We start from the raw sequence: 26,307 nt of genomic DNA, 5'->3' as shown, positions 1-26,307 counted from the left end.
GCGCGAGCGCTGCTTATACATTATCTCCTCTTTTTCATAAACAACATGAAATCGCTCCTCAAGATATCGGACTTCTAGTAAGGAACCCGACGTCAATGCAGCCGTTCTGTTGGAAATAACCACGATGTGTGGCCTTGTCCGGCTCGGACATGGTACAATCACCTAATAGTACTACTAGGACTAGGACTTGGTAACCGGCTAGGTTAGATTGAGTTGGTCCTAGATACTATATATACGGAGGTATACCCTTGTAAGATTAACTCAGATTAAAGAAATAAAGTATTAGGTGCGACACGCACCTATTGCTATCCATCGGCGCCTCGTATTGTTTCGCGTGTGTGCGTGAGTTCCCGGCGAGTTGCTTCAGCGATCAAGGAGCCGGAATGATTGTTTCGTACGTGCATGTGCATGTACTAGTTCACGTCAAGAATCCATTGACCACCTTGTCTGCCCTGCTTGCGCCTTGTATACGTACGCGTGTATCTCAACGGCCGAAAGCACAGGTCGTCGGAATTGCGTCGTACAAAGTACGTCGGAAAGTACTTGGCGTACGGGTCTGGGCCAACACGTTCTACCGTCCTGGAGTGGAGCTTTTCAGCCCTCTGATCTCCTTTTTAATCGAGCAGAAGACATCAAAACTCCATTGGCGCATGTACTTCGAAACGCCATGTAGTCTGCTCCACAAACCCCTCAAACTGCTGTCTCCCAGCGAGGATAATACCCATGCCTTATTCACCATCTCGTCATAACTATCATTTAAACTTCTAGAACCTTGATGCTTGGGTCTAGCCGGCTCAGCAACCACCGCAATTAGCAGTGCCAAGTGGTCCGACTCCTCCGTGATGATATGCTGGACTTTTGTTTCTGGGAAAAGCATACTGAAGTCCGTTGTACATGTTACACGGTCCAGCCGCACCTGAAAATTGGCTTCCCCGTCCCTTCTGTTATCCCATGTAAAATCATATCCCTCATAGCCCAAATCAATCAACTGGCAGGCAGAAAGACACTGTCGAAAGGCTTCCATTTGCCACTCATTTCGCTTGATCCTCCCGCACTGCTCCTCCTGCCTTAAAATTTCGTTAAAATCACCAGCACACAACCATGGAAGATCATCCTGGGCCTTGAGGTACCAGAGAACATCCCATGTCCACCCTCTAAGTTCAGTCCGTGACTCCTCTATCTAAGTTCAGTCCGTGGCTCACCATAAATTCGGGTGAATCTCCAACTAGCATTTTCTGTTGTAATTTTAGCATCTAAGTAGTATTGACACCACGGTCGAACCGAAACATAGACCCCATCCCTCCACCATAATGCCAAACCTCCACTCTTCCCATTACAATCAACCACAACACCGTTCTTGAAACCCAAACTCCACCTAAGCCTATCCATCGCACACTTCCTCTTTCTTGTTTCGCAAAGAAATACCACCGCTGGGTTGTAGGACCGTGCCAGGTCTCTGAGCTCGCCCACCGTCGAGTTCAACCCCAATCCTCTATAGTTCCAGGCAAGGATATTCATTGCTCCCGGCGGCCCCGCACCGCAGGGTCCGCCGATAAGTCATTTGGCTGAAAAAACATACCAAACACCGAATTCGCAATCTGTCTTATCTCTGCAGTATTTCCGTCTCCCCGAGTATTGCCACCTAAGTCACAAATAGGCTTTTCCACGGCTTTATTATTAGTTTTCTGCCCACAACAAACTGAGGAGCTCCCTTTTTTTATTAAGATACTTTGGGAAATTATTAAAACACCATGTTGCATTCATCTGATCCTTCTTCACTACACTTTCTACGGAGCTCTGTGACTGCAGCTGACATGTACTTTTGGCCACCCAGTCCTCTGCACCAACACAAGGAAAATTTGGCTATTTATAATAAAAGAGTAATAGTATCAACCAGCATTAGGGTCACCCTTTCTGATTGTTTGTCTATATGTTCCTCCCTTCTTCATTAACAAGAAATCAGGAGGATCCCTGATTTGCATCCACATGAGCACAAGATCAGGGTGGCCATTAGCTGAGTAGTCGTGATCATCCAAATCAGCCAGGAAGAAGGTGTTTACACAGGTCGTCCATGGTGGTTCTCCTCTCAAACCAAGCAAGTAGCAATTATCTCCGATAGTATGCTAGACCTTCATAATTCTGTGCAGACTTTTTACCCACTTCCTTAAGTTAAACATGATTTTGAAATTGAGACTGAAAAGGTCGTTTGAGCACCTACTCTCCAACGCAGCCACCAGATTGTGCGTTTGCAAGCGAAGTCGCCTGCTCCACAACCCGTGTCACCATCGTCTCGATAGTTAATATGACCATCACTGACGCCGCCAAGGATTCCTTATCCGCCGTATCATTCACCATAGTAACTGTCGGCAAGGGAGCCGTTCCCTATAAAATCTTCTCTTCATCGCAAATCTGTGAAGACTGAATTGGAGAGCAAACCTGAAAATGGACAGAACCATGAAGAGGAGACTGGACGCCAGTTCCAACTCTCCATCTAGAATTACAGTCCTGAAAACTTGAGCCAACTCTCTCCTTCATTCTCAGGAGGCACATACGGGGATTCTTCGAATTTTGGATAATTTCGCGAGCTCTCCTCTTGATCTCTTGAAACCCAAATGGATCCTCATCCATAACTCCCATAAACATCTCAGCAAAAGAGAAATCCGGACTAAGAACTAGAGAAGGGGAAAACGACTACAAGGGAGAGGGAAGAAACAAGATCTGAGAGGCAAGAGAGCACGAACAGGAGCAGAGAAACTGGGACAATAGCCAAGAAAAGAAAAGAATCAGGGGATAAAGACTGATCCGAGGTAGGGAGAAGGGAGGATATGGGAGGATGAAGAAAGGGAAGGAAAAGCTATGGGAGGAACAGATCGAAGAGAGCGAAGATGGAATTGGAGAGATAGAAACAAGGGAATTTAGAACGGCAGGGGAATGGATCGGGAGAAATAGAAGGAATCAGGGGAAGAAGAGACGGCATGTCGCCAATCGCCGGCAAATCGCCCAACCATCGCCATGAGGGTACTGTAGCAGGGGAAAGTTTCCATCTCAACTGATTTAATCCCTAACAAGTTGGAAGGTTCCGTAAAACATGTGTAGCCCGACCTTAGGTGTACCATATAGGATTATTGTATGTATCTGAATTCAGATTCAATTTATGCCGTGAAACAAATACTTCCGCTATGTGCCTATGTATCAATACGCCTTACTTTACAGCCAGCAAATCAAACTACTACTAGTATTATTTATCTCATCAAACTCGTACCATCGAACGATCAACAATCATGACCATACTGCACGTGCCAGGAAAACGAGCTGCAACACGACGATGGAACCGACGTAGAGGGCCACTGGTGATGATGCCAGCATCCAAGGGACCTCGACGGCGGCGACAGGGGAGTGATGGTCAGCACTCCTCGCGGATCCCCTCGGCCTGGTCCATGCTAGGCTTACTAGCCTGGTTGACAGCACCCGCTTCGCCGCCGGGTGCACATCCTGGCGCACCATTGTGCCGACGCTTCCGCCACATCTCCCATGGTTGGTCCTCGACCCAAGCGGTAATGACAATGCAAGTCATGTGTACTGCCTCGGAGACGACGGCATCCTGCCTCCCATCCTGTTTCGGAGTGGGGCCGTCGACATTTCGGAGTGGCTGGGTCGTCTCGTCTGATGCCCCTCTTAGGATCAGGAATCTGTTTTTCTGTGCCCCGATGGAACTCTCTACACAACAAAGGAAGATCAGGACCGTGAACCTCTTAGACAGTCCCGAGATAATAGCCACTAGAGCGCACCAGGGCACTGGCGACCAATTAATTCCATTGAAGATGATATTCTCTGGGCCGCCTACCGAGTAGTTGTATTCTTGCCGCCATTACAGACGAACATGACGTTGCGGTCTGCGGGCTTGGCTGCCCAGAGCGTAGGGACGGAGCCAGGATTTGAGCATGAGGAGGGGCGAAGAATACAGTGGTTATATTGTAAAAAACCCCGCGAATCATAACGTGTAGTCGTGCGGCACTAAACCTTATGGTGCGACGCAATTTCCCCATGCAATCGGCCCCGCTGTTGAGGGTGCGCATGCTGAAGACAACATGTTGCCGCTTTGGCTCACATCCAGCACGCGTCGTGCATTCAGCCCGTCTAGTCATAGCATAGTCAAAAAAAATTAAAATACTGCCGGAATTGAATCATTCGCGGATAAAAAACTACTCCCTTTGATTCATATTAATTGTGACATTTACTATGGAATGGAGGAACTAAATTTATTATATTATTTTTACCTTACTAGTACAAATGCCCGTGCATTGCACCGGGCGAAAAATGAAATATAACCTATTCCACATCCCATTGTGCTTTATTGCATTTTTTGCAAACGTTATAAATAGGATTCCACTAAGTATTTCTTTTTGTACGATGAAGGGGATCCCAAAATACGGTGAATCTAGAAAGCGGGGGAGGTGGTAAATATGGGTAGGATGAAGTTGGTGAGGTGGCCGCGCTGCCTTTTGGTGAACTCCAAGGCGACCTCGTTAGATCAAGCGTGCGGCAATGTGGTATAGCATGGTATCATTTACTACGTGTAATGTTAATAAATTATTGTATACAACAACAATAATATACAGAACTTATTTTTTTTATGTCAAGAGCGAGCTCAATTCAAAGAAAATTAAATGTCCAAGTTTCTTTACCTCCTTTAAATTGCAACAGTTAAAGCAAAATCTCAAATTACTAATCTCATAATACAAATGACTCTGCTGGTGGTATGATATGATAATGAACACACTGAACTAATTCTACCATTGCTGAAGCCATGGAGGGCGCTGTCTTTGGACCTCCTGGCCCAAGTAGTACTCGACAGCGTGCTCATGCAGGGATCGGCAGCATGCCAGCCTGTAGGCTCGTGGAGGGAGGAACAAGACGACCACCGACTACAGCATCAGCAGGCGAGATGGAGGCGCTCACTAGAAGAGGAGCGGTGGAAGCGCAGGGTCCTACGGCTAACCGGACAGGCTCCAGGCCACGCGCGACGGCTGTACGTGCAAGGACATCAGGATGAAAACCATGAACTGCGAGGGTGAGCAAACCATGGAGAAGAGCGACGGTGTGCACATCTTGTTGCCATGAAGCCACCAGAGACGCTCCACTCAATCCAGTCGACGGTGATCTTCGAAGACGGGCCTTGCTTAGAGTGAGCTAACAGGAGGTTAGGAGCAGGCGAAGAGGCATCCGGGGCCGGAAGAGGTAGCCTACGACTAACGGCGGGGGACGGGGCCACCCAGCGCCCCAACCCACGGTTTCAAGCCCGGCAAACGTGGTTGCATCTGGCAGTGGAGAACGCCTCCCTACGGCCACACGCGCCGTCCGCATCAGCCCCTCCTTAGCACCAACGATGCGCTCGATACAGGCCTCCTGCACATATACGGGGGCGAGAAGCCCTAAATCCCGGAAGCAGGGAAACTTGAGAGAGGAGATATGGTTCGATGTAAAAAGTGGTGATATTTGGTTAGGTAGTAGGCTTTGATACATATACGGGACGCGTGATTAACTCTAACTTAATCTCAGATTGATTATTTGCTTCGTCTTTCAATCGTACGAAGGCTGGATTGAAGCCTGGCCTTCCCCGGTTCGAATCTTTTATGAGAGGCCAAATAGATCAGGTTGAAGCCCAGCCAGTTGTCAGCGCACCGGGAGCAGGCCTAGGTGGGCGCTGTGAACGTAGCCCAAGCGGGAGCCCCAAGCGGGAGTCTGGAAGCGTTTCTTCAGCTGAACGTTTTTGTACAGTTTTAGTACCACCTTGAATATGTTTCAAATTCAAACTGAAAGCGTAAAATCACGGGAGGAAGCGTATTGTAACGGTGAACCCACGGAGTCAATCCGTGCTTTATTTTATAATAAATAATATATATATATATTATTATTATTATTATTATTATTATTATTATTACTAGCACAAATGCCCAAGCGTTGCAACGGGTGAAAAAAAACCACACTTTCCTAACCCAATTGCTCAAGACCCCCTCTCATTCCAGGACACACCGCCAGGCATGATGACATGAACAAACTCTTTGAAATCCTCCATCCTGCCATGAAAATATGTACTGCAGAAAAAATATGAACGTATTTCAGAAGTGTACTAAAGGTGTGTGGAATTTAAATCATAGAAATATCTATCTGGTTGTGAGTATCTCTTCATGCCTTTGTTGGAGTTGCTTAGTGATGCCCAAAACATATCGCATTATACCGTAAATAGTAAAGTCAATTTTAGTACAATATTTTTTGCTTCACTACGGAGGTAACACGAATTTTCATGAACCAATGTTGGCTAGGTTTAGGGACTGTAGCATAGCACTATTCGTGCCCAACAATCAAGCACCTATTTTTAACCGGTACTATCTTTTTCATTATAATTCTCAAAAATTTATTGTACATGAACAATAAATAAACAATTTCTTTATTATGACTTAGACATAGTATTTTCTAACATAATTTTTCCCGGTGATTATAAAAAATAAATAAATAATTCTAGCATAATTTTCTCTCGAGTTATGGACGGGGTAAAACTTCGTTCATGGGATTATAGCTAGTGGCAGAGGATGAAATTTTTTTGAGGGGGGAAGACTTTTGATTGATTTCTAGGTGGTTTACGTTGTTCCCACAATCTTTTTAGAGATCAATCAACTCATGACGGGACAAAACAAATGACAAAAAATAACCAGGCTATGTTTGTCTGTCAATCCCAGAAATCCCTCCCTTTCCTTCTTTATTATCAATTCTGGAATCCCTCCTTTCCTTCTTTGTTCTCTCCATTCTTCCTTATTAGGACACTTTCTTCTTATTACGGGACGTCTGGCTTCCCAGTTTTTTTTCCCGGAATCCCTCTTTCCTTGTTATTACGGGACAGCTTCCCACTTTCCCTTTTTTTTGCTTTCAATCCCCAAATTCCCTCCTTTCCTTCTTATTACCGGAAGGGTTCCCACTTTCCTATTTTTCTTTGCTGTCAATCCCGGAAAACCCTTCTTTCCTTCTTTATTTTTAGGACGAGAGAACTGGTGTATCACCGGCTGCCGCGAAAAGAGATCCATCATGTTTGAAAGAAGCATAGTGGAGAAAATCATACCCAACAGAAGCATAAGGAATCAGGCATTCTACAAGAAGAATGAGGACATAATGCACATAAGAGGCTGGTGTGCTACTTGCTTTCTTCAAACAGTGTGAAAGTATGCAAATATGAAGTATTGACTTGTTTGCTAATTGCAATGGCATTATTTTCTGATACTGGAGACCGTGCACCCCAATGGCCTCTAGAAATTGACAGAAACATATATCAAAGTATGGAGGTCGAGAGAACTGGTGTATTCCTCAGGAACAAAGAACTGTCAGAACTGGTGTATTCCTCAGGAACATACTACATTATTGTTTAGTATAGAATCTTGCTCATGCTGAGGGTTAACCAAGTCAAGTATTGGTTCAACATGATCTCCTGGGGGGATGCAATGGTAAAAAAAATAGCTTTTTCTTCTTACTGAAAGTACATCTATGTAAGAACAGGTGGTTAAGCACAATCCCAGCTAATCTAGCAAACCGGGCCACGAATGAGAGCTCTGGTACATTAATTTGTAGAGAGAGTGGCAGAAAGCAGCTCTACATCTCATGCCATCTTCAACCCCAAATGTGGCCGTCATCCCCGCAGCTGTCACAAATCATAGACCACGTTGTAAATTTTCCTTCTTGATTGAGAACACCCTTGGCAGAAACAAGAGGCTTTTACCTGAAGAGTAGCGGCTGAATCAGATCGTTGTAGAACTTGGCGTCATAGACGGCGCCACTATGTGCTTGGATGATGCAGACGGGTCGACCAGCGCGGTGGCAGCCGGCTGAATCAAATCAAGGGGAACGGGGTGTTTGTACACACAGAATAGACTAGGGAGTGGGGGAGGAGGGGGAGGGGTGAGGCGAAAACTGGGGGGCGCCGTGGGCGGAGGCGGAGGAGGAGATGCAGGAAGACAGCGAGAAGGACCGTTGCTGGAGGCGGCGGCGAGGAGGACGTGTGGGTCGGGTTCGTCGCGGTGGTCGTAGAAGACGGTGCGGAAGAGGGTGCGGCAGGAGAGGTCGCGCTCCCGCAGGATGCCCTGCCGGTACGCCCCCTCGTCCCACTCGCGCGCGTCGAGTCCTGGCTGCGCCTGCACCGTCGTCGTCGCCGTCGCCATCTACTCGCGATTCTTTGCTGCTGGCTGCGCTCAAACGGGATATGTGGGCCTGATTTACTGGGCCGAAGCGCACGGGCGGGCATCGTTCGATGCACACGACGTGGTACGTGGTTCCGTGAATTAGTACCACCTCACGTATATGTTTTAAATTCAAAGTGAAAGTGTAAACTTACGGGAAAAAGCGTATTGTGACGGTGAACCCATGGAGTCAATCCATACTTTATTATTAGGGATAGATTAGGGATAGATTATATATATTATTATTATTATTATTATTATTATTATTATAGGGAAAGATAATTGCGAACTAGATGAAACAGAACTATGAGAAAAATATATCAAATAGTTTGAAAATTATACATCATGGTATACTAATTAATTAGACCTTGTATGTAATGCTCCAATTAATCAAGAGTGTGGTTGTTCTATACCCACGCACATTGCACCCCCGGTGCACCCACGATAAAAAACTTAGCAAAACATTTCAAAAAATTCTGAAACTTGGTGGATGTGATTATGTGCAAATGTTTTAGGCGCTTGCAAAATTTGGTGGCGAAATAACATCCGAGGAAATCTGTACAAAAAAAACAAAGTTTGTGCTGAAAACATGTGAACAGTAACATGGGTGCACAACATCATTTGTATTTCGTTTTGTATGGAAATCATTTGATGTTTTTTGGTGACCAAACTTTGCAAGCACCCAAAACATTAGCTCATAATCACATCCACCAAGTTTCAGATTTTTTTTTATTTTTTTACTATTTCTTTCGAATTTACTGTTCATTCCATGGGTGCACCAAAGGTGGGTACAGCCACTACTTTCCCATTAATCAAGGCTATTAGATTGTTATCGAGATGAAATTAGACTCGTATGTATAGCAGTTACCTTTAGATTGGCATGCTCAAGGACCAAAAGCGGTTTAGAATGCTTGATTAAATATGATCACCGGCGGACTCCAATGCACAACACATCGGCAAGATTGAAACAGGAGAGGCTCGACAGCACTGCGGCAGTATCCTGGTCTGCTCCCGGCTGCCATGACGGCAAGCAGAGGCGCAGCGGCGGACTCGATCGATTGGTTAGCATCTAGGTTTTCTTTGTTATTGACAGAGGACAACACTACTAGAGAAAACCCTAGGGTGCTACATATAACTTTTAGCAGAAATAACTAGGTTTATACCTGCGCTATATATTGTTATGCACTAGTAGCATGTGCCCTTACCCCGCGCCACTGCTAAGTACTAGTAGCGTGTTCCCCTGCCCCGTGCTACTACTATTCGTCCGTATTTCATTTCTTTTGTTTTATACTATATTTATACATCGTTATAGAAGTTTTGATACAGTACCAATTAAGAGATCGTTATATCATTATGATCATGATGAGTTATTATATCAGTGGCTGAAAGAAATATGGATTAGATTCAAGTGGATGGATCCAAAGTGACCAAGTTTGGATTAGTAGGATTCAAGTGGATGGATCCAAATTGACCAAGTTTGGTTTAGAATCTAATCCGCGCTTCGTTCACCCACTGATATAATAATTCATCATGATCATAATAACAATTCAACATCATAATAATAACAACAACTCATCATCATCATCATCATCATCATCACCATCACCACCATCATAATAATAAGTCCTCCTCCTCATCACCTTAGTCATATAACAACTCATCATTCTAGCACATAACTCACCATTATCATAATTACAACTCCTCCTCATCATCATAGTCATAACCTACTAGCTAATTGTTCTGAGCACATGATGAGTACTAGATAGGACCTGCTACTCTCTCTAAGGTAAAATAGCATAAAATAGGCTAACCCCTGAATCTCCATTATGGAGAATAGCGATCCACCTTTCTCCAATTTTTGGTCTGCGCATCACGTTGCCTCCAAGTAGTTCCCTGCGATCATTTATATTTTTTCTCCATCCTTTGATTGTGAGGTCTTCATCTCTTTGAGAAATTGAGTATGCACTGCGGTGAACTGTAGGCAGAGTTGACTGTAAGCTAATAATATACATGGCACCTTTCATAAGCATCAGATGAGGTACACAATCCTTCCTGATTTTCTATTGAAGAACATCATAATAACGCTTAGCAATATAGTTTAGCGTAAGAACAATGTATGCAAAAGATGCACTGGTGACATAATAGTAAAAAATCTTACCATGCTATTTTCACGGATGTTACCATAGTTGAACACGTGGACTAGTGGCGCGTGAACATAATTTGGGTTAATTTCATAATTGTTCTTGAAAGTCTCAACATCATTAATAAATTTGACAAGATGATTTTTCTCCTCGCAAGTTAGTCCAGAGCCGTAACTGTAGTATGTTTTGTCTACTACCTTCCGTACATTTCTTGAATATTTTTAAATATACAATATAAATTACTTAACAAATTTATTTAACAAACTCACATAGAGGTACTGGAAGCATATCCACATCCACCAAAATGTCGATATTATCTTCAATATCATCTTCGGGACGAATATTGAAGGTTATTTGCATATACTCCTTAAATCCATAGGCTTTGCATAGAGCTCTCCAATTTGAGCAACAAAAATGTGAGTGATCAACTGCATTGTAGAGCTTAACCCAAAAATTGTGAGTCCTATGGTGAGCTATCTTCGTCTCCATATTGTCACTCTCTTGGAAATCCAGCTTCTCCAAGAAAAACAGTCTTGCATGGCAGGGGATGTTCTAGTTGAATTGAAAAAACAGAAATTACACGTTGAAGCAAAGAAGCACAAGTCATATATGCTTAATTACACGTTTATGCAAAGAAGCACAAGTCAATACTTGTCGTCGTTACATACCGTAAAAACATCGAAGGTCTCGTCCATCTTGTTGGTGAAATGTCTACCGTTTTCTAGGTGATGCCTATCACACATACCTTGGTCGTCGCCGTAGTAATCAGATTTAGGGATCCTATCATCGTTAGACATTTTATGTGTTTATAATTCAAAGATTATTAATCCACGACAATTACCAGGAACTCAACACACATATCACTATTCAGCACGGGTTGACTTTTGATCTGTCGAGTCTTCCTTGAAAAGTCACTTCTCGCGTGGTGTATATGTTGGGCACTCCCTCTCTGGCATATTCGACCATTGATGATGGTCGCTCCTCCCTTCGTTCTCGAGTGCATTACACAAAAATGGCTAGCACGTGGAAACGAAAGAGAAGCGACCCCCGCGATAACAGTTGGGATTCTTCCTCTCTGATATTTCGGTAGTATATTGTGGACACCCCCTCACAGATATTTTGACCGTCGCTGATGGTCGCTCCTCCTTTTCTTTCGAAAGTGCATTACACCAAAATGTCTAGCACCTGCAAAAGAAGAAGAGGCGACCCTCATGACAACAGTTGGGATTCTTCCTCTCTGAAAGTCACACTAGGAGCCCCAAGAGACTGAAAGTCAACCCGTTACATACATGGAGTAAGGACACAAAAAAATGGCATATGTTTTGCTGGAATGTCGTTTAATCCCCGTTCCGGCAAATCACGGGCACTCGATATGTCCTACTTTCTTGCAGAAGTCATGCCAAAATTCACGGAAAAAAATTCAGCATGACCATTGCTAAAAACATGACATATTGAGCTTCTGGAAATGAGTCAACATTCCGGCAACATAGGCCACTCGGAGTTTCCTTGTAATAGAAAGAGACATATGTGGCCAGCTTTGGCACCACTTACACAGCAACTCAAGTTCATACAATCTTTGTATATAAATGTTGATCATTTTTATTTCTACTTCTAGTGTGCATATACTTTGCTGCCGTGTCTACCCTAGGTGATTGGTATTGATCCCGAAAGTTGAAAGGTGATGATGTTCTCAATTAACTATATATTAGCACTTATTGTTTAGCCTTAAACAAATATGGTTTCTTAGTAATGTGTTTCCTGGATCAATAGCAGCAATTCTTCTTTTGTGAATCATTATATTTTCAATATATAAGACAATCTAGCCTTAAAAACCTAAATATAGTCGTAATAACCCTAAATATTGCAAAATAACCAAATAATCTTAAATATAATAAAATTAACTATAGAAAAAAATACTAAACAAAAAATTGGCCTAAATAAAACTAAATAAGAATTGGACTATACAATGCCATGTCTACCCATTATCATCCAATATATTGGCAGAAAATACTGAAGAAAATAGTAAAGAAAAATCGTTGCTGCCCTAGAACATATGAACCCTTGAAGTTAAAATGAAGAAGAGGAGAAGTAGAGGAGGGAGGCTACCTATCTTTGTTGGCCTAGAACATATGAACCCTAGAAAGTTGAAGAGCTCAAGACACTAAAGGGCCATATCACGTAGTGTGCATACCTATCTTTGGTAAGCGTACTGTTTTCTTCCTTTCCTTTCAACCTGCCATACTTACACTGTAACGCCAGGTTACTGATATTTACCATGTAACTGATCAGGTCGAAGACATCATAATGTGATGGGGCTTCCTTTGGTAAAACTGAAAGCCGTTTCTGGAGCAACTATACTTAGGTGGAGCATATTGCATCATGGAAGTGAAGAATGCTTTTGGGTATATGAGTGATGAAAGTTTACGTGGATTATATATGATGTGTTATTTTAACTTGTTTTTCTTTGGAATTTTTTTCTCTTTCTTTGTAGATGAAGTGGTATGTGGTGTACAGATGATGACCTGCTTAGGTTTGGTTGCCAATGCTTGTGTTGCAGGGGTCTTCTCGCAAGGTCTAGGGATGCAGACACAGCGCTCCAAAAATCTTTGTGATTTACTGGTTGTTTTAGGATGCTCTTTGTTATTCTGGTTATTAGTGCGTGTGTTAGTGTGTGCTTATACAGATCAAGCACTTTGTATTATTTTTTATAATTTGGATGCAAGCGTACTTGTAAGAAAAAGACGTGCACGCATGCGTGTAGATGCCCTCACAAGCTAGCTACTTCCTCCGTTCCAAAATAGATGACTCAACTTTATACTATAAAGTTGAGTCGTCTATTTTGGAACGGAGGGAGTAGCTAGCAAGGCGCCGAATTCGCGAGCGAGGAAATCGTGCACGTAGGCGCACGCGGCGGCGACGGCTCGGCTTGGCGAGGAAACGAGCGCACGTTTGTGCATGACTTCAGGTTTCCAACGTTCCTAAGAGTATGAGTTGTGTTCGGATCCTTTACTGCCTCCGCGTCGTCGCCCGTTAGGACTGGTACCGTCGATTGACCCACAACCACAAGAACAAGTACCAGAGGAGACAGGACTGCACGTTCCAAGAAGCCCTGGCAGCAAAACGAAGATGGATGAGCCGACCGACAGTACGGCCGCCGGCGGCGATAGCAGCATCCGAGGGTCGTCATCCGCGGCACTGGAAGAGCGGTGGCCCAGCCTCCCCGATGACCTCCTCAACATAATCTACCTCAGGCTCATCGCTGGTGATCCAGCGGACCGCGCCTCCTTCGCAGCAGTGTGCACGTCGTGGCACGCCGTCGCGTCAACGCACCAGCCACGACACGTCCTTCCTTGGCTCATCATCGACCCAAGCAGCCGCGACAAGGCGAACCACTTGTGTTGCCTCCAAGCCGGCGCGGTCCTTCCACGCTTCATGCTCCTCCCAGCCAAGGCCACCGGCGGGCGCTTCGTTGGTAGCCACCAAGGCGGCTGGGTCGCCTCCTGGGAAAGGGACCGGTTGAGGATCGTGAACCTTGTCTCCGGTTACGAGAGGACGCTCACAGCAAAGCAACACAAGATCATGGCACGCCAGTGCTATCATAACCGGTTTGTGCCGCGGAAGGTAATAATCTCCTCGCCACCCACGTCTAGCCGCTGTATCCTCGCCGCCATCACAAACTCTTCTCAACTCGTGATTTTCGCTCTTGGCCGCCAAAGGTGCGCATGGACGCCACAAAGCTTTCATGGGGACAGCGTCAGGGATATTGCCTTTTGCAATGGCCATCTTTACTGTATGATGTTTACCAATGGGATCGTCAAGTTGGAGGCCAGCTTGGACGACTGCGGTGTCCTCGTGTTCACTCCCCACTGGTTGTATATGCAAAGCAAGATGGTCATAGAGAACCACTACTGGCCGGGTCACGAAGATCCAAATGCCCATGCCGTGTACATTCTTGAGCTACGTGGCAAGCTTGTGGTGGCGACTATGAGGACCTGGGGCCCATCGCCGTGGTCGTGCAACATCAGCGGCCCTTATTTCTCAGTTTTTGAGCTCGTTGTTGATGATACTCAAGGAACAATGCCACATCGTATGTACAAGTGGGAAGAGTTGACAAGCCTGGGTGACTATGCTTTGTTTTTGAGTCCCATGTGTGCCAAGGCGATTCACGTGTCGACCGGTGAGCGTGATGGCCTGCGGAGAAACCACATCTACTACTCCCATCATACATCCTACAAACATATATAAAGAATCAGTGCCTCACAAGGCTAAGGAGTTCTGGACGAGCTCCAACAACAAGGGTTGTTGTGTGTACTACAAGGAAGACGAAAGCGTTGACAACAATGGCGTGGAGGGAATCACGTCTGTAGGGTACTATGTGTATGTTTCGTTCAGTGGTGATCGTGATCCTCCCATGTGGATGTTACCTCCAGATCTTTAGTCGAGTTTGTTTCGGTCCTACTTCTATTTTGTCATTTCGTGCTACTAATCACAACAATCATGTTAATTATGATGAGATGTATGACCCTGCCCACCATGAGGTATTATGTCTTTTGGCTATCACCTTCATGCAACTCTTACAGAAAAATTAAGTGTTATCCAGATCGTACATGTTCGGTCTTTTGTGGATGCTCAATATTTTCCCTTTTTTTTTATTTCGTACATGTAAAGACTCAACAGCCTCGGCTGATCGTTGTTTTTTTTCGATTTTCCACGTTCTACTGCTCATTGCATACCAATAAAAAGCCGGCCAATTTACGTTGAAAACACAATTAAATTGTTGAATACGTTTTGGCTCTCTGGTGTCCTCTCTATATCCATGTACTACACATTAGTGACCTAAAAGGTCTTATATTTCTACAGAGGGAGTTCCGCTCTAGATGTGAGGCGGAGTGAATTTATGGGCTTATACGGCGTTGAGAAAAGATGGGATGCCGATCGACAGGTATGCATGGATACAGAGTGTACAGCTAACTGGGCGATGGCCTACTTCAAAGCTGTTTTCCGTCAGTGTAGTCTACGAAGGATGTACTGAATACTGAATTTCCTAGCTAATGAATTGTATTTCTTCAAATTGGAGATTTGGATGTCAGCTAGTGCCAGCGTCTGTGGGATAAGCAAGTAGAAATGAGTACAGATCAAAAGTGAATGAAAAAAACAATAATTTTTCGAAGGGACCGAGTAGTCAATATTGTGTCGTTAACTCATGTGCGGAATTTGATTCTGACGTATGAAGAACGCAGACGCCAGCTCATAATCGAGCAGTATGTCTCCTACTAGCCGATGACGCATGTTAATACCCTGAACTTTTACAAAATGAAGGCTCTCGGGGATCACCCCAGTACACAATTTATCACGACACACTGATTTGTTACATTACTACATTGGTTTTATCTAGGTAGCCGTACATAGGATGTAGTTTTTCGGACGTAGTTGGTTCTGGTAAGTTTTTCGGATACTTAGGAGTTGAGGCTTAAAGAGGTTGCGGAGGAGGATGACGCCATGGGAGGAAGTTTAATAGATGTGAAGGAAGAGAGGGGCTATGTATACCACTCTTTTTTGGAAAAGAAGCATTAGCTCCGGCCTCTGCATCTGGACGATGCATGCAACCATTTTATTAATTATTCACAAAGAGCTTATATAAACTAGTGTATTAGTTTGTCCGAAGCCACCATCTTAGCAAATCAACTGTTGCTATTCCTAACCACTTGATGAAGGGGTGTCGATAGTCCAAGCCTAATACCAAACATGCATCACACCAAAGCATAACATCTAAAGCCGGAGGGCCCAACCGAGCCACATACTGGGTTTGGGGTACAAACTGGTCCGACGCACTCTCATGTGTCGTCGCCGCCGTCTTCCATCAATCCATCTTCAGAGCAGAAACTAACACACCGACCTTGCCAGGCCTCTCCGCCATCGACGCCACCATGGCGCCAGACAGCGCCCTCCTCCTGCGTGAGTCCATCTCCGCGCATCGGACACCGGGTCTCCACTCCGCCACGTCGCCGAGATCCGCCTCCGTCAGTGAGTAAGATGAAGCACCGCTCCACCAAAATACCGTCCACTGGTCCCACGAGCCCGTGTACACTTCCAAGAATGACACCCCAAGGGAAAACAACACCAGAGCGCCACCGTCATCCGATCTACTGATTTAGGGTTTCCCCCGGAGGTAGCGGATACAGGCTTGGAGCTTCTCCACGGCAATGCCTTGAAGAAGGTAACGAGACAAAAAAGTGCCGCCATCGTCGGTCTCGGCAACAAGCCGAGAACGAGGTTTTCACCCGGATCCGCTCGATGAACCTCCATCTCACATCGTGTGCATAGACCATCACCGATCTCTGCCGCCCAGGAGCGAGCAAGCCACTCTGGCCAGATCAAAACTGACCGGAGGGTCAACCACGCCCGCAGCAGACCAGCCCACCAAAGCCTTACGTGCCACCGCCGGTCTGAGGTGTCGTAGCGCCGCGGCCAGATGCAACAGCTCCACCACTAGTTAACCGCCGTCGCTCGCCACCGGGAGCGAGCCATCGCTGCGGAGGCTCGGATCTGGGGGGCGCACTTCCTCTTGCCCAGGTGCCCCGCGCCACCCTCGCGCTCGAGAAGGAGAGACTCCTCCGCCACCGCCGTTAGCCGCCTGGGCTTAGTCCGGCGGCTTCCTCCAGCGGCGGCAGAGGGGAAGAATGGGATGGAGATAGCCCGGCGGCTAAGGTTGGGGCCCCTCGACCGCCCGCATGGGGGCGGCAGAGGGGAGGGATGGGTTCTGGAGATGGGAGGCGTAGGTAGCCTCATAGATATGTAGAGAATAATGAAGCGTCTCTCAACCGTCCGAGGAGAGCCCCGCTTTTCCTTGTAATTATTCGTACGAGAGAAACCCTCCCGTAGGTTTTACATAGTCGGTAGAATAGAAACAAAAGACTTGATATAGAAGTTTAAACGGAGAACTCCTAACCAATCTATATAGTCTACAGATATAACTTAGACTACAAGAGGAAATAGAGGGAGAGATAACTACATGCGTGACACAACCTGTCACGCCATGTTACAAGGAAATCGTTTATTTTCAACCGGGCTGATAACAGCGATGCGTAAGTCGCCTCTCTCTTCTGCCACCTGTCCTCTATGACCCACCCATCGCTTTTTTTTCGAAAGGGGTTTCCCCCCGCCCCATTTTTTATAAAAACGGAGCAACGCAAATCATCGAGATTGTTACAAGCAACCGGGTCTGCCAGAAGTAACAGACCAGAAAACAGAAACGATCTACATCCGTAGAAGTTTGAATGCAAACCAGACTGAATCAAAGTTACCAAAAGGAAACCTAACGTCTTTTTTGAAGCCATGCAAGGCTAGACATAAGTCACCATCTGAGACGCGGCAAGAGCAGGACGAAGGGGGGAGATCTCTGCATTTTTTCTCCAACATCACTCTGAGTGAGCCTTCAGCGTCCCACCTCGGTTCTTCTTCGCGCACGCGCTCAGGCCCAGGCCTAGGCAATCTTGAGCAGCTCTCCTCTTCGCCGATCCAGAAGTTGGAGGCATCTTCTCAGCAGGACCGATTGATCGCCTCCACAGAGAATCTTCTATTGATGCAGCGATGTGCTGATCCTTGCCAGTATTGTACGGGTGCTTGTCCATGGTATCCCCTGAAAACACATATCATTATGCATAGTCCAAATGCTCCAAATAATAGCAACACAGGCAATATTGACAACAGATTTCTTATTATTCACATTCCAAAAAGAAGACAATTCAGCCATGTTATTAGGGATACTGAACTCAAAAGAGTTAGCCACATCACTCCAAACCTGTCTAGCAACTACACATTCAAAGAACAGGTGGCAAACTGATTCCTCCTCATCACAGAATAAGCATTTTAAGTTATCCACCACCCTTCTTTTGCTCAAATTATCCCTGGTGAGAATTTTATTATTAAAAGCTAGCCACAAAAAGGCTAGATACCTGTGAGGTACAACAATCTTCCAAAAGTTTTTCCAGACAGGAGAAACCCCACCCCAGTTAATCATGGAATAAAAGGATTTAACCGAGTAAGTCCCTGACGCTTCTAAAAGCCAAACAGGTTGGTCCTCCTCGTTAGATAGGGTTTTGGTAGAGATGACTCGGATTAGGTCACGCCATCTCTCCATGAATTCAGTCCCCACACATCTACTGAAAGTAAGTTTTAGATTGAGGCCATCCCATACCTCTGAAACTGAACACTGTTGTTGTTGGCAGATTTCATAAACCTCCCAAAATTGTGTTTTCAGGGAAGAATCCCCCACCCGAGTGTCATCCCAGAAGCTAATTTTGTCACCATTGCCTAAGTTCCATTTAAAAAAAGGTCTTATCCCTTCGAAAGCCCAAGTAACACCCTTCCAAAAAGGTGACCCCACTCTCTGTTTGGACCACAACAAATTAGGCTTGTTGGTTCGATACTTATGATCTACCAATCTAACGCAATTTTTATCACTATCCATAAAATGTCTTTTAGCCCAGGAAGCCAGCAAAGCCATGTTAAATTCTCTTAAATTGGGCACCCCCAAACCACCAAAGTCTTTTTTCTATGAAATTAGGCCCCAGTTAGCAAGATGGTATTTATGGTCATCCCCCATGTTCCCTCAGAAGAAATGAGCCATCTGCGAAGTGATAGCATTAATTACCCATCGCTTTTTTTCTGTGCATCTTATCTTCTCCAATAGCCCGCCACACAATCTTCTTCCTCCTGCACCCCGCCTCTCTCTCCCGTACCCCCATTCTCTTCTCCAATGAAGCAACAGCGACTAGCGAGCCACAATGGCCACCACCGGCTACCGGCGCTACGAAGGGACGAAGCAGGGGCTTCATCGCAGCAAGCGCCGCTACCTCCGCGTGCTTCATCACAGCGTCCGCCGGCGCCACAACGCGCTTCATCACAGTGTCGCGTCATGCGCTGCATAGCAGCCACCGCTGTCCTGGCCACCGACCGTCGCCGCACGTCTTGTATCGCAGCAACCGCCGCCGTCGCTGCGTGCTGCATAGCAACAACCGCCGTTGCCGCCTCGCGCTTCATATCACTAACCTCCATCGCCGCGCGCTGCGATAGAGCACCACCTCCTCGGTGCCGGCGTTGCAATGAAGCATCGCGGCCTTCCGTCGGTGCTACGATGAAACTGCTGCGGGCCTCCAGTGTTGCGATGGATAACAGCTGCGCAGGTGTTGGTGCTGCAATGAAGCATCGCCAACTTCCGTCGATGATGTGATGGAGCTGCGACGGGCTGCGATGGAGCACCGTCGTGCCGGGTTTGGCGCTGCAATGGAGGAATCGCCGCACTGATGTTGCTGTACGTTGGATACAGCGCGCCGGTGCTGCGATCCAGCACTCGCCGGCGTCACGCGATAGACTGATGCAAGAGGAGACGGCGTTGTGGCGGGTGCTGTGGAAGACGAGCTCTGCCGGTGAGCGGAGGAGGGGTGTCTGCTGCTTCGAACCGAACGACGCCGTTCTCCCATGACGACGTGCGTCATTGATCCTCTACGGAGGAAATGAACGACGCTGCGTTGACAAATCCAACGGCTCTGAGTCAACGGATGCAATGGCTCGGGAGCCGACTGATTTCCTCAGAAAATCAGGCAGATGATTTGTAGCAGCCGCCATGTTACAATGTTTAACAGTGCCCTCAACAGACCCCCCCCCCCCCTGCTGTTGTATGACTTCAATGTGTGTACTCTCAGTGTGTGCGTTTGGTTGCTACCCTTGTTCAAACTGGTTTGCTTGTGGAAGTTTGCTTTATATATAAAGCGGGGAGAAAACCTTTCTCGGTTGAAGGGACCGAGAAGTTGGACTCCATAATATGTTGTTAACTCATGTACGGTATTTGATTCTGACCGTATGAAACGCCAGGTCATAATCGAGCATTCTGTTCCCTACTAGCTGATGACGCATGTTAATACCCTGAACTTCTACAAAACGAAGGGTCCCGTGGATCACCCCAGTAACAAATTTATCATAGTATGAGTATAAGTATAATTAATTGTTTGGATCAGGTACATGGATTTGTTACATTACTACACGATCCTCTATCTGATTGTCGATGGCAAAGTGTAAAGGCAGTAATGGACGTCCTATAAACCATGATTTGCTTGCTTAGCTACCTGATGGCACATCACATACTTATGATTCGACATAGATGTGTTTGTAAAATGCAAAAATATCACAGCTGAATACTCCTCGTTAGAGGCATCATATCCTATATTAATTTAATCCCTAACGAGTGGAAGGTTCCGTAAAACCTGTGTAGCCCGGCCACCGTAGGTGTGCTGTAATATTATTGTAGTATCTGAATTCGATTCGGTTTATATATTCCGTGAAAGAAATACTTCCGCTACTTCAGAAATCAGAAAGAAAAAAGCTTCCGCTACGTAACGTACGACATACTTTACTGCCAGCGAATCAAACTCTTATTTATCTCATCAAACTCGTACCATCATCACCCATCCAAAGTCTACAATCACGAGGGATTTCACGTGCAAGAAAGACTAGTTGGAACGGACGATGGAGCCGACGCAGACGGCCGCCCGCGAGGATGCCGGCCTCCACGGTGCCTCGGCGGCGGCGACGGAGGAGCGATGGTCACTACTCCCCGCCGATCTCCTCCGCTTGGTCCACGCCAGGCTTACCAGCCTGGTTGACAAGCGCTTCGCCGATCTCCGCCGATCCACGCCAGGCTTACCAGGCCCTCCGCTGATCTCCCATCCTGTTTCGGAGTGACGTCGTCGGCAAGCACTTCGTTGGCAGCTACGATGGTGGCTGGGTCGTCTCCTTAGACGATGCCCCGCTTAGGATCATGAACCTGTTTTCCCGTGCCGCGGTGGAACTCTCTGCACAACAAAGGAAGATCAGGACCGTGAAGCTCTTCGACGGCCCCGAGATGGCAGCCACTAGAACGCGAAGCTGGATCCACCATGCACGCCAGGGCACCGACGACCAATTAGTTCCGTTGAAGATGATCTTCTCCCGGCCCCCTACCTCGAGCTGTTGTATTCTCGCCGCCATTACAGACGAACATGACGTTGCGATCTGTGGGCTTGGCTACCCGGAGCGTGGATGGACGAGGCGAAGATTCTATGGTGACAATGTCCAGGATATCACCTTCTGCAATGGCGATCTCTATTGCCTCCTAGAATTAAGCAAGAAACTTGTCAAGTGCGTGGTCGGATTAACCGAATATGGCGTGGCGGCATTCGTAGCTGACCACTTGCTGGCCATGCAAAACAATGTGCCCATGCCAAACCACTACTTATTGACAGAGGACAATACGGAGGCACATGCCATGTACATTCTTGAGCTATGTGGCTAACTTGTGATGGCGGTGAGGAGAGACAAGGTCCTGCAGTCGTGGTCACGCCACATCCATGGGACTCTTTTCTTGGTTTTTGAGCTTGTTGAGGCTGATACGGATGGAACAACGACACATCACTTGTACAAGTGGGAAGAGATGACAAGCCTTGGTGACTACGCCTTATTCTTGGGGCCAACGTGCGCCAAGACGATGCACCTGTCAACGATGAGTGAGCGTCCTGGTCCACAAAGAAACCACATCTACTACTCCCACCATCAATGTTTTAACACACGCAAAAAACGGGTACCTAACGAAGCGAAGGTTTTCTTTAAAAGCTCCAACAACGATGGTAGTCGTTTGTACTACAAGAAAGATGAAAGCGTTGGTGGCGGCGTGGAAGGTATCTTGTCCACTGGGTACTATGTATCAGGTGATGGTCATCCTCCCATGTGGCTCTTTGTTTTCTTTCACCACAATCATATCACGATGAAAAGTATGTCACCAATAACAGACACGAAACGAGTTTAGGTTATCACTCTGTTCAACTCTTTGAAAAAAAATGTTATCCAAATGGGCAGTGATCTGCGCCGGCGCACCGGCCCAAGCGCTACGCCGGTCCTATAACAGTCGTTGGATTAATCCATCTGTGCCATCGGATTAAAAAAAAACCACGTCATCCTTTCTCTTCTCCATCCCTCCGCACCGCTTCGTCTCAGATTAGAGAGGAACACTGCGTTGACCGGCTATAGATGACTGTCTTCGCGGCCCTCGCCATGGCCTTCGACGAATCAACGGCGCCTTCGCGGCCCTCGTCGTCGTTGACCCCGCTAATTGTCTCGCCGCCATCCGTCATGATCTACGCATCACCCATGCCCGTTCATGGTCCCTCCTCATCGTCGGTCGCAACATCTTGTACTCGCCGTCGCAGCCCCCTCGCCGTCTCTGGTGCAGCCTCGCCATCCCGGCAAAAGAACGAGCAGCTGGCACCGTCCCAGCGAAAACTATCCCGGTCGCAGTAAAAAACACCGCCGGTCCCAGTAAAAAGCAAAATTTGCCGGTCACAGCTTTTTCTCCGCTGCCGTTGGTTCATGGTAGCAAATGGCAATGCTGGTTGTAGCAAAAAAGCAACGCGGTTGTAGCAGAAAAACCGACGTCGGTGGTATGTGGTAGCATAACGAAATGCCGGTTGTAGCAATAACCGGCGTGGTTGTAGCAAAAGATCAATGCCGGCGATGCGTCGTAGCATAACGAGACCCTGGTTGTAGCAGGTTAGTACACCAGTTGTAGCATCACGCACGGTGGTTCTAGCAGGGCAGTGCTGGTCGGAGCAGCGCCGCGAACTACCGATGCCGGTGGTGCGTTGTAGCAAAAAAAAATGCCAATTAAAGCTTTTTCTGTCTAAGGTTGAAGCTATACTCGTAACAGTTGCAACTTTTTTGAGTTTGGCATTGTTTGGTTGAAGCTTTCCGTGTTGACGGTTGAAGCTTTTTTGATCTAGGCTTGAAGCTTTTTCGTTAATGGTTGCAACCATTCTATGCAGCGGTTCTAACATTGCCTCGCCGGTCGCGTGCCAACGCTCGCCGGTGGTTGCTTCACAAAAAGGAGCTTGCGTCCCAGCATGTCGAGCCTCCGTTTCCAAGCCACGGCCATTCGCTGTTGGAGCATTGAATCTCGGTGCCGATGCTGCTCGTGTGCGCCGTAGGTGTGATTTCCTTGAGAAAGGGAAAGGAGGAGGATGCGCTCATTTTGGTCATTTATCCGTCCATGGCGGCTCGTCCTACAGCAGGCGGCGGTGGTTGGCCTGCAGTAGCAGCGGTGCCACAGTTCATCCCTGGCAGGTTCCCTGGGAACGAGAACAGCGGTATGGATAAGAAACGAAGGGAGAAGGGAGAAGATAAGGCAGGGGGAAAAAGGGAAAGAAAAAAAAAACATGAAACAGAGTATATTTTGATTTGCCGGAGAAGCAGCAGCAACCTACATGCATACATTAACATGACACGATTATAAGGGTGTACCATGTAATAGTAAGTTGATAAATTATGATCACATAAGACTCCTCGGTTAACGCTTGATGCCAGCCAAACTGAGCCAGGCTCGGCCTAAGCTTGCCTCGTGTTTGCCTAATGTCACATCCCAAAATTTTCAAATTTGATAGTGACCAAAATGTATATTATAAATTATATGCATATCATATTTCATTGCATTTTAGCTTTTGGTAATTTGGAAATTTTAGTAAACCCTAATTTAATTAGGGAATTATTTAAATAACCATAGTAAACTCCTATTTGTGTAAAACAGATTTTCAAACATGCATTAGGGCAGGAAATACTTTTCCTATACAATATATATTCCCTACTATTTTTTGTGCCAAATTTGGTGATTTTTGAATTTGATTTGCATTTTCAAGATTTAGCCCTAAGTGGCAGTTAAAATCTGGAAGAAAAAGAAAAAGGCTAGGCAGGCCATCACCGCACAGCTATATCCCCGCCCCTGCCCCACCCTCAATTCACCATCCATTGCAATGTGGATATTAATCACTAAGTAATTACAACACAACAATAAATTTGTAACACACGCAATACATGTGGTCTCTGGTCTGGTTGCGGCGCGGCGGCCCCATGCGGTGGATTTGGTGGTGGCCTGCTTGTTAGCATGATGGAAGGTCAAGCACGACTGACAATGGGACGGTGTACAAGGGATTCGGGGCCTAGTGCCTGGATTTGGCGGTCGCGCCGGCGGTTGCCGTTGTATGGATGATGTCAACGGTTGTCGTGGCAGTGGGTGCTCCCGGTAGCGCCCAGAATTGGGGCGGTGGCCCCTCTTCTTTCGATGGTGGATGACTCCGTGGTCGTGTGGGCGACTCGGAGACTGGATCTCAAGGTGGTGACGGCCTATCTAAGGCTGGTGGCGGTATGGGACGCCCCCTCCATAAAAAAATCGGGTTCAATGCGGCTCGGTAGGTGACACATGCACCTCTTCTGGAGAGGTCGAGCAATGCGTGTCGCCGATAGATGATGCCACCAGCGGATGCTACGCACGACGTCTTATGTGGAGGTGTCAAGTCATGCCTGCTACCGGCTGGTGTTGCTCGGTTGCTCTGGCGGAGTTGTCATGTTTAGCCTGTTGCTAGTGGATTGAAACTGGTGCAATAGTAGCCAGAGGCAGGCGGTATGAGACGTCTTTTCTTGCGTTGTCTTCTTCAGTGATATCCGGCTATCGAGGCGTCGGTAGCTGGAAAAGTGATGATGGTACAAGACAGATTCAATGACGAGTTTGTGCACTCCGGTGGAAACATAAGATCTCTGATCAGGCTATGTCGACACGCGCCTGCATCGTGATCTTGCTGAAGGTGGTGGATTGAAGCTTGGCTTCCGGGATGATAATCTGGAGTTCAACCTTGTGTTGAACTTGCCATCATCGGCGCACGTGCGGCGATTCCTTCTTGATGGCGCAGCCTAGGAGTTGTGTACTTTTCGTTTCTCATGTCGTCTTGTAACATAGGGTTAATGGCTATCTGGTGGAGTTACTGTCGCGAGGCATGCAACCTCAGGTTTATTTTTGCTTTATTTTTTGTGTCGATGTTGTTCGGCTGCTAGCTTTTGCATTATTCATAATATATGGTTGTATGCATCGTCCTAATGTAGAGGCCGGGTGTAATCTCCCTTTTCAATAAAAAAAACACATGCAATACATATTTTTCCACTACATCTACAAATTATTACAGTACAACCTACATTTTCTCTTGTGAAGAAGAGAAGAAAGAAAAGGCGATAAAGCAACCGAGCTTAACTTTTTTGTTGTTGGTCGTGTTGAAAAGGAAAAGAAAAGAAAAGGGGAAGAAGAAGAACCAGCGCCTCACGAGTTGTGCTCGGATCCTTGTTGTTTGTGCATGATTTGAGGCTTCCACGTATGCTCCAACCCAACAAGTGCTAACTCCTAATAAGAGTATGAGTTGTGTTCGGATCGAAACATAATGTCTCTACTTATTTTATACATGAATTAAGGTTTCCATTTATATACGCCTCCCTTAGATTACGTGACCTTCAAAGCCTGCTCATCGTGGCCAGTTCGGTTTGCCACGTACAGGTGCACGCACAACCTCTTATTTATGTCGTCAGCTAGCATCGATCCCTCCACACATTACGATCAGCCTAACGCACCAAGAATCCAAGATGGCGCCGCCTCATGCGGTAGCCGCCCGCGACGATGGAACCAGGATCCAAGGGATCTCGTCCGGTGAAGATCTGTGGTTACGCCTCCCTGACGATCTCCTCAGCATGGTCTAAGCGAGGCTCGGCTCTCCGCTCGACTGCGTCCGCTTTGCTGCGGTGTGCATGCAGTGGTGCGCTGTCGTGTCGTCCTACCCGCCGCGGCGCGCGCACCCATGGCTGGTCCTCGACCCACATGACGAGGTTGAGACCACGCGTGTGTACAATCCTGGAGACGGCACGATCCTACCACTCACCATGCTCCTCCGGGAGGCGAACGTCTGCCGTTTCGTCGGTTGTCACGCCGGCGGGTGGGTCGGCTATGAGGCGCCGCTCAGGGTGAAGAATGTCTTTACCGGGGATGAGGTGGCGCTGTCCGTGGATCCGAGAAGGAGCATTGTTACGCTCAAGGTAACATTCTCTGG

General features: G+C 46.8%; 1 protein-coding gene across 1 annotated transcript; it reads right to left on the bottom strand.

Annotated features, from left to right (window-relative positions):
• Positions 1–7,784: 7,784 nt before the first annotated feature.
• LOC125547364 (REST corepressor 2-like) lies at positions 7,785–8,230 on the bottom strand. Its single transcript, XM_048711260.1, has one exon. It carries the CDS (start codon positions 8,202–8,204, stop codon positions 7,785–7,787), a length of 420 nt encoding a protein of 139 aa, XP_048567217.1. The 5' UTR covers positions 8,205–8,230.
• Positions 8,231–26,307: the final 18,077 nt, after the last annotated feature.

Source organism: Triticum urartu, chromosome 3 (genome assembly GCF_003073215.2).
Source record: "Triticum urartu cultivar G1812 chromosome 3, Tu2.1, whole genome shotgun sequence".
Classification (NCBI taxonomy): domain Eukaryota; kingdom Viridiplantae; phylum Streptophyta; class Magnoliopsida; order Poales; family Poaceae; genus Triticum; species Triticum urartu.
This window is presented reverse-complemented; position numbering and strand designations above follow the sequence as displayed.

Coding starts and splice junctions, on each gene's coding strand:
- LOC125547364 (XM_048711260.1), bottom strand. CDS start 8,204: ATGGCGACGGCGACGACGACGGTGCAGGCGCAGCCAGGACTCGACGCG.